The following is a 9,720-nucleotide window of genomic DNA, read 5'->3' as shown; positions in this document are numbered from 1 at the left end:
TGTGAGCCATGTAACGCACTGGTCCGCAGATCCATCAAATCGTCCTATCACGCCGAACCAGAAAACGTGAAGCAATTCGATTGCCCGTATCACACCCTGACGCGTCGACGAAAGCACCGATCCGCTCGCCTCCTCCTGTGGATCCTGTGTCCCTACAGCCCAACAGCCCCTGACCCAGCAATCGTCAACCTCCAATCGGCAATTACCGCAGTGTGCTGCTACCACCTCAGCTCGTTCATCCACACGACTCCACCTACTACGCGGAGTCGTCGTCATGATTCCCACACACTGTCACTGAAAGCCACGAAAAGATACTAGTAGAAGTCTAGAGGAGACTACTACTCCCTCTATCTTATAATATAAGGGATTTTGAGTTTTTCTTGCAACGTTTGACCACTCGTTTCATTTAAAATTTTTTGAAATTATTAATTATTTTATTTGTGACTTACTTTATTATCTACACTACTTTAAGCACAACTTTTCGTTTTTTATATTTGCAAAAAAAAAAATTAAATAAGACGAGTGGTCAAACGTTGCAAGCAAAAAAAACTGAAATCCCTTATATCGTGGGACGGAGGGAGTATTAGCCCATTTTAAAGCCAACACATATAATAGATTAGCTATAAGGTTGGCTATAATTTTTCTTCTTCTATCTCTATCTCTCACTTATACATTTATTATTTTTGTCTTGGAGTTTGTGTTAAGCTAGCTCTTGCATGAGAGCCAACACCTTTGATTTTTTTGTTACCTCTCTCCTCCACATAAGTTTATAGTAAGCTTATAGCTCACTATTATACTTGCTCTAATCCCCTCCCCCGCCTGCTAAACGAGAGTTGTAAACGCATGGATTAACTAAGGGTGTGTTTAGTTGGGGAAAAGGAAATTTTTGGGTGTCATATCGAACGTTTGACCGGATGTCGGAAGGGGTTTTCGGACACGAATGAAAAAACTAATTTCAGAACTCGCCTGGAAACCGCGAGACGAATCTTTTGAGATTAATTAAGCCGTCATTAGCACATGTGGGTTACTGTAGCACTTATGGCTAATCATGGACTAATTAGGCTTAAATGATTCGTCTCGTGATTTCCTCCATAACTATGCAATTAGTTTTACTTTTTATCTATATTTAATATTTTATGCATGTGTCCAAAGATTCAATGTGATTTTTTTGGAAAAATTTTTAGGGAACTAAACGGGCCCTAACAAAAAATAGGGACCAAATCCAGCAGCACGTCACGGCTGCTAAAAGCGACACACGGCGACGCCCCCTCCAAAAGACCAAAAACCCAAGCAGGACTGGGAACAATACGGTTTCGAGCTGAAAAAGAAGAGAAATCGGGTGGATCTGGCCAGTACACCGAACCGCGTACCGCGTAGTACAGAGGAGAGAGAGAGAGCTCACAGTTGTTAGCGACCCGGAGAGCGGAGACTTGCTGGCGGCAGACGCAACGGCGACCGATTCGCCCGAGCGGCACAACCCACTACGTGTACGACTACCAAACCAATCCCCATCACCCCCATCACCCGGCTCCGTTCTTTAATAAAGAAGCACTCCTCCTGTGCCAAAATATAAATATTTTTAGTATAGTGTTAAGTCAAACTTTTAACTTTAACTATTAAAAATTTTTAAAAAATAATAATGTAAAATTGATGTCAATAGATTTATCGTTAAAAAAATATCATAATACGTAACTCTTTTTATTTAAAACATCTTATTTTTATAGATATTATTGGTTAAAGTAGCACCTTAAAAACCGTGTCAAAGTCTAACAATACTTACTATATTTTAGGACGGACGAAGTAGATTTTAACTCGGTTTTTTTTAAAACCGTTAAATAGTGTATTTCGTGTAAAAATTTTATATAAAAGCTATTTAAAATATAAAATAAATTTATTTTAGAATTTATAATAATTTATAATTGATTTTCTGGTTTTTACGTGTCATCTTCATCCGTTGCAAACAAGGCCTACGTCGTCTCGCGCGCTCCCGGGCCGCCAAAACCCGCACGAAACGATCGAACGAGAGACGCCGCCGCCGCCGCGATGCGCATGTTCCACGCGCCCAGAGATTCGCGGCAACCAAAGACGTGACCCGAGCGACAAGGACCCCGAAACCGGCGGCACGTACGCTCGCAGCCACCCGTCACCCTCCTCGCTGTCCCCGTCTCCGCGCCGCGGTCCCGCGGATTATTCCGCGATGGATCGGATCCCATCCAAGACGCCACGGCGTTTTTAGCGTAGCGTAACCCGCCAGCCCGGTGGAGGGGCCCATCCCCCACGCCACGAGACCGCGCGATCCGGCGGCGTCGGTACGAGTAGTACTAGTCCTCCACTAGTACAAGGAGTAATACTCTAGCGGTAGCCGTCCGTGCTTTTTTTAAAGCGGATAATGTGTCGGCCGAGGTGGATTAGCGGCTAAAATGCCGATACTAATCGAGATCCGGCGGCGTGCGGGCTGCTTTGTTTCGCGTGGCGCGTCGTTGATGAGCGGCCGGCAGCTGCCAGCCCCACCCAGCGTATCAGCCGGGGGGAAAAATTCAATCGTGCCTCGCTAGCAGCCGATGATGGCGCATGGAAGCTCAGAGAGGCACGTTCGTGCGCAGTTCAACATGGGAAATTATCACGAAGATCGCTGTCCGGAATAGTTGATGACAGTAGTCGTTCCAGACTTCCAGTAATTTCCTACAGCCCACGCGGAGCATACGGCGGCTGCCTGTCACCGTCGTGGCAGATTGATCGTGCAGCACGGCAGCAGACCTTGGTCCGCTGTCATCGTCGGAAATAAATAGTGATTTCTTGTTAACCAATTGCTCTTTCAAGTTTGGGGTATTGGCTGTGTTTAGATCTAAAGTTTGGATTCAAACTTCAGTTATTTTTTATACACACACAACTTTTCAGTCACATCATCTTCAATTTCAACTAAAATTTAAACTTTACGCTGAACTAAACACAGCTGTCGCCGTACGAATAACTTCTGTCATTCAAACTCGTATAGTAGTAGGAGTATTTTAGAACCGTGAAGCTTTGGTGGCTACAGTATAGTCCTTTTCTTGTACTACTAAAGATATAGAAAAACTATCCTTTATTACTTTCTAACCATATAAAAAGAAGAAAAATGAAAAAACTATCACTGCGTGCAAAACCATCATTGTGCAGTCCAAACTCCAAACGATTGCTGCCTGGGTCCAATTACTTCTATTGTCATCAAGTGATGTGTAGTTCTTTTTTCAACACAAGATCAATATCCAATTACCTATACCTATGTTTTTCTTTTTTAGCCAAACGATACTCTGTTCAAACATTTCCTATGACCTATATAAACATAAAATATATCTGGATTTATTGAATTAAAAAGATAAAGCAAAATAGAAGTTAAAGTTCATCTTTGTTTGGATTCGAACCATTTTCTGCGTTACCAAAACGTTGGCAACTTTAATCATACGAAATAAATAGCACTGACATTTGTCCACGGTAGTTCAAATCCTATATTATCAAATTTGGTTGTGCTAATACTTATTAAGCTTCTGTTAGTACCAAAATCTAGCTCCAAACTAAACAAACTCAAAAGTTGCTCTTTCTATAATATGTGTATGTAATACATATTTTGATATGGGAACACGCATATCTTGCGCACGCTTTGCACATTAGCTACTCCCTCTGTCCCATAATATAAGTGATTTTGATATTTTGCTTGTATTGTTTGACTATTCGTCTTATTAAAAAAAATAGAATTATCATTTATTTTATTTGTGACTTACTCCCTCCGTCCAAAAAAAGGCAAACCCTGGGTATCCGTGCCAACGTTTGACTGTCCGTCTTATATGAAATTTTTTTATAATTAGTATTTTCATTGTTGTTAGATGATAAAACATGATTAATACTTTATGCGTGACTTGTCTTTTTAATTTTTCATAATTTTTTCAAATAAGACGGACGATCAAACGTTGCACACGGATACCAGAGTTTGTCTTTTTTTGGGACGGAGGGAGTACTTTATTATTCACAGTACTTTAAGCACAACTTTTTATTTTTTATATTTATAAAAAAATAAGACGAGTGGTCAAACGCAAAAGGTTAAAATCCCTTATATTAAGGGATGGAGGTAGTAATTAGTATGATAGAAATTTTTTTAAAAAAATATAAATGTATTTCTAAGAGTATAACAAATATATCTAAAGTCTCAACATCAAATCATTATTTTAGGTAAAAAGGAAAAATATGACAGATTTAAGAGTGTAAATATGTTGTCTTTTTTAGGAAATATGTTTTGTCTTTTTCTCTCTTTATATATGTTGAATTTGAAGATAAGAATTTCCACACAAGTAAATTACATGCACATAATTTTCTATAATTTTATGTGACACTTATTAGTTAAATATGTTACACTTAGTGCACCCGAAGATTGTGCACACATGATCCTTTCCTAGTTTACTACATCGGTAAGTGTAGGAGACTAACAATTACGAAGAAAAATCAAGTGATTGGCATGGATATCAAAGATGAAAAAAAAAACTTTCAGTATAGTATACAAATGTTGCCAAATTGCTCAATTCAATTTATGTACACAATTTATCCATAAGAGTTTTTATTTTGTCAACCACGCTACGTAATGCTCCTACGTATATTTGCAATTTTCCTTCATAAAAAAAAACTTAACCTTGGAGAAGATATGACCCCATAAATCTGGACTATCTTTGTCCAGGTTCGTTGTGATAGGAAGGGTCATATCCCTTTTAGTTTTGAGTTTTTTTTATACGGATCGAGTAGATATTTAGTGAGATTAGTGGATACAAAAGAGACAGTGGTCTTTTTGAAATAGGAAACGCTCGAGCTGGCAGTCCCTACCGTCCAATGGACCGAGTTTTACACCGGCGGAGGTGGTACTGCACGCTTTTCACGCCGCCCGCCCGGGCTCCAGATCCGCGGGCCGCGCCGGCCCCACACCCCGCGCAAGTGGACAAGCGGTCGGTGCCTCAGCGCGCCGGTAGTACGCGGTACCGCCACCACTACGCGCGCCGCGCCGCGCCACCCGCCGCGCGATCCCGTGGTCCTGCGCGAGGAAAGGTGGCAGCGCCGCGAGCGTGCATGCGAGCGTGCGTGCGCGCGGTGCGTGGGTGGGGCCACCCGGGCCACGGACCGACGCGTCGCCCCGTACACACGCCCGCACGCGGCCCCACGGCACGCAACGTGCTACTAGTACTCGTAGTACGCTACTACCACCGGCGCGTGCCCGTCCGCGGCCCCCGCGACCTGTCGGTCCACGCCACGCCGCGCCGCGCCGCGCGGTTCCACCGCTTGCTTTTTAATGCGAAAGGGGCGCCGCGAGAGAGCGAGAGGAGGGGACGGGCGGGAACGGTTGGTGGCTACAGCCAGCGGTACAGGGCGCGTACCACTACAGCAGCCTCGCGATCCAGGCAGCGCGGCCGATGCCGACACTTGTCGAGGGCCCACGCTACAGCCTCGAACGTCGTCGCCCGCCCGCCCCGTTCCCTCGCGCGCCTGCCGCCTGCCTAACGTGCCGTCGTCACCCGTCCCTCTCGGCGTTTTTTTTTCTCTCTCTCTCTCAAGTCTGTGTGCAATTATTTAATCCGTCGCGGCGGCCACTTTACGTGGTGGGTACGGGCCAAGCGGCGGCCGGCTTTATCGGCTTGCGCGGCTGTGCGTGTCCACTGGACGTCACGCATCGCATCCCGCTCACGCCGCGCCGACGAGGCGGTTGGAGAGATATTGTATGATCTCTCTCTCCTGACGACGTGAGGTGGTGTGGTGTGGGTGGACGAGACGACGGGCGACGCGGGCAGGTCCGCGTCGCGTGCCGTGCAGCGCCGAGTAGAGACTGGAGAGAGGAGGGGGCGGCGGGGGCCACGTGCCTGTGCACGCACGCGGGCGGCGACTTTGGTTGCCCCCACGGATGCGAATGCCGCCCAGACCGCGGCTCGGGACGCACGGATCGTGATGCGTCGCCCTTGTCCTTGCGCGGGTCCCACGACGCCCGTGACGTGCTCCCACAACGTGCCGCTCTACGCACCCGCGGCGGGCCCCGCCGAGCGGCGGCTTTGATGCCTTTTGTTTATGGGATGGGAACGAGGAGACTTCGCAGTCCAGTACCTGAACCATAGCAATATCACACGACGATCCAATAACGTTTACACAAAATTAACGTGTTTTTGGGAAACAAAAGGCAGAAAATTAAATCTGCATCATTAACACCATTTAAAATAAATTGAGACATTACTTTTTTTCCCATGAGAAAAAGAGGCTTAACTAATACAGTATTCCACCTCTAATGACTTATCATCATTTTCGTCAAATGCAACACAACACAATCATCCTATTGTCTTCTCAATCTCAAATAAACTACTGGCAGTTATCATTTGCCATCACCTAACCACTTACCATTGTATTCATTTGGTTTCATTAGTTCAAACATTAAAGATGTTTTTTTCACCGATATATGTCTGTATCTAATTCATCATTCCCCTAATTTCATTCCCATTGCACTATCTTCGGCCTCTTCGTTGCCAATGATGCACAAGCTATTAAGGAGCACGGTGTTGTTAGGCAAAACACAAACCTTGGCATTTGTTGTTGCCATTCGCCACCACATATCACTTGTCTTACCACTAACAACCTATGTTGTTCTCTTCGAGCCCCACTATGATACTCTATACTAATGGTAAAAAGTAGTCTGAATCGTTAATTTCATTTGATGAAATGGTTCAGATCTATTTATACTAACACCTTAGTTAGCAGTAGTAGAAACATGTAGAGATACTGTTGTCCAAAAGAATAGATGCGGATAGATATAATCATCATTTAACAATGACTAAACCTTTTTTCTTCTTTTTTTGGATTTTTTCCATGGAATATTAGCGATGCCAACGTAATGGATGATGATAGATAGTTTTAGATGGGAAAAAACATAAATAATAGTTACTCATAATCATGTTATTAGTAAATTACTAATTTACCTATAATAAGTTGGACTCTAGCTCTAGCCTTTATCTAAAAGTTGGGTTACCTGTGAACTTAGAGTGATCCTATCCCAGTTCTTTAATGAATAGTTTTAGCTATCGCTTATATTAGCCGCTACCCTTGTTTCTCAATGAATATTTATTCGATTACATAGAAAATACAAACACACATACATTCCTAAGCATTTAATGACAATCCAAAACCACAAAAACATTACCTTATGCATTTTAAAAGAGGCATGAACCTATAACAACCTCTTGACTGTACTAAATTCCGATTCGGAATTGCACTAACATGTACGCACCTAATGGTATAACTATGCACACACAATTTTACCATAGTATAGTCTTGCATATTTCACCGTCTTGTTGTCGTCAATTTTAAAATGCCTGAGGATATATAATTTTGGTACAATCTATCCGTAAGAAACAAGACTACAATTCATGAAAAATAATAATAAATGTATATTTCCTTTAAGTAAAAACCTCTCCGGACTAATACAAACACATTTCTCCTGGTTTCCCGTTTGCCGGGGCTGAAATGCAACTGCACTCTACAGGTTCACTCACGCGCAATTAGCTGGTTTTGATGGGTCAGGAAGAAAAAGGCGCCTGCCGAATTGTAATGCCGCCACGCTAAAGACGAGGGGCGGCGGCGTGGACAGTCAAACCGCTCCCTGACTGCGCCGAGTTTTATTCCCTGCCGCTCCACCACCCGCCCGCTCGCCCATTTCCTCTCCCTTTTTAACCCCCCACCTCCTCCCTCCTATAAGTCCCTCCTCCCCACCACCCCCTCATCCGCAACACCGCAGCTGCACCCGCATCCGCACCGCACCATCAGCGCGCACCAAGAAAGAAACACGGGGAAAAGAAAGATCGCCATGGCGCCGAGAACGTCGGACAAGACTATGTCACCGGCGGCCGCGGCCACCGGACTCGCGCTTGGCGTGGGGGGTGTCGCCGGAGCCGCCGCCGTGGGCACCGGCCAGCACTTCCGTGGCGTGAGGAAGCGGCCGTGGGGCCGTTACGCGGCGGAGATCCGCGACCCGGCCAAGAAGAGCCGCGTGTGGCTCGGCACGTTCGACACGGCCGAGGAGGCCGCGCGCGCCTACGACGCCGCGGCGCGCGAGTACCGCGGTGCCAAGGCCAAGACCAACTTCCCCTACCCTAACGGCGCGCCCGCCGCCGGTGTGAACAGCGGCAGCAGCAACAGCAGCACCGTCGAGTCGTTCGGCAGCGACGTGCAGGCGCCCATGAAGGCCATGCCGATCCCGCCGTCGCTCGAGCTCGACCTGTTCCACCGCGCCGCAGCGGCCGCGGCCGCCGGCGCAGGCGGCATGCGTTTCCCTTTCGAGGGCTACCCCGTATCGCACCCTTACTACTTCTTTGGACAAGCGGCCGCCGCCGCCGCCGCCTCTGGTTGCCGCATGCTCAAGATTGCGCCGGCGCCGGTCACCGTGGCCGCCTTGGCACAGAGCGACTCCGACTCCTCGTCGATCGTGGATCTGGCACCATCACCGCCCGCCGCGTTGGCGAAGAAAGCCATCGCTTTTGATCTTGATCTGAACTGTCCGCCGCCGATGGAGGTCTAGCAGCCGGAGTTTTTACATGATGACCGCTAGTTCATTTCTTTCTTTTTAATTTTTAGTAGTAGAAAAATTTCGTGTACCTCTTATGCCTAGACCCTCTTGCTTAACTGAGGGAAGACATTTTTGTAAATAGTTTTTTTCGCCGGCGATGTAGTTTAAGAGAAGATCACACCATGTGTGTCACCTAAGACATATCCTGCCGGCGTTGTTATGGAGCGGGATTATATATGTATTATTATTATTTTGATAGTCATGAGAAACTATGTAGAAACCCTTCTAAGAAATCATCTTTTCACTCTGTTTTGCTTATAGGCTCTAGCTCGTGATAAATCAGGAGCGTTACCGGCAAGGCGGTTCATTTATTGGTGGCATGTCGTCTGAGCGTTTGCACTTCGAACCCGTCTCTTCTGGTCTCTTGCTTGCGATCCATGCAACAATCGCCGTTATCTTTGTCGATTAATGAACACTCAGTCGTCTCGTCGTGCATGGGCATCCCACCCATACAGTCTACACCACTCACGTGTCGACTTTAGCAGGCACCGGATCGATCACCCGTATCAGCGGCGATGTCATTTTAACCCCGGGTAGTTGGCAGCATGAGTGAGGTGGAATCATTGTCAATTCTTACGCGTGTAGAGGGATGAGGCCTACCGACGCTACAGTCGCCGTTGCCGACGCAAAGAATTTTTTTTTACCCGTTCAACGCGGGCACTCGCCTTGCCCGCGCGCGGTCGTTTTCTGACCAATGGTGTCAGGGAAACCGGAGGGAGGAAAAAGGAGAGAAAAAACTATTGCCGCTATAGTACGTGTTGCTGTCCAGGCTGGGGCAGCGGCACAAGGAGGCGACGACGCATGTGGATAACGAACGCGTAAATCGAATCGAGCCGAATAGAAAAAAACACCGGCGCGGGGGCGGGCGGCCGCCCTGAGCGGCGTGCGGTGGGGCGGGTGGATCTTTCGGCTCCGCGTCGGTGTGCGCCCGCAGCTGTCGTACGGCGTGTGGATGGCTACCGGCAACGCGCCCGCGTGCTGCCGGGTTGGTTCGGTTGGTTGGTTGGTTGGTTGCGCCCCGCCCCCGCCTGTGCCTGCCTTTCCTTTCCGCTCGTGACCTCGGGAGTAACGTGAGCGTGTGGGCGACGACGCCCACGCCCACGGGC

The 9,720-nt window shown here is 47.0% G+C and overlaps 1 protein-coding gene across 1 annotated transcript; it reads left to right on the top strand.

Annotated features, from left to right (window-relative positions):
* Nucleotides 1–7,736: 7,736 nt before the first annotated feature.
* Nucleotides 7,737–8,847, top strand: LOC127775211 (ethylene-responsive transcription factor 4-like). The gene has a single exon (XM_052301538.1). It carries the CDS (start codon nucleotides 7,856–7,858, stop codon nucleotides 8,564–8,566), a length of 711 nt encoding a protein of 236 aa, XP_052157498.1. The 5' UTR covers nucleotides 7,737–7,855; the 3' UTR covers nucleotides 8,567–8,847.
* The last annotated feature ends 873 nt before the right edge of the window (nucleotides 8,848–9,720 follow it).

The sequence above is a fragment of the Oryza glaberrima genome, chromosome 5 (assembly GCF_000147395.1).
Source record: "Oryza glaberrima chromosome 5, OglaRS2, whole genome shotgun sequence".
NCBI lineage: Eukaryota > Viridiplantae > Streptophyta > Magnoliopsida > Poales > Poaceae > Oryza > Oryza glaberrima.
Note: the sequence above shows the minus strand (reverse complement) of the source record. Positions and strands in the feature narration are given on the sequence as shown.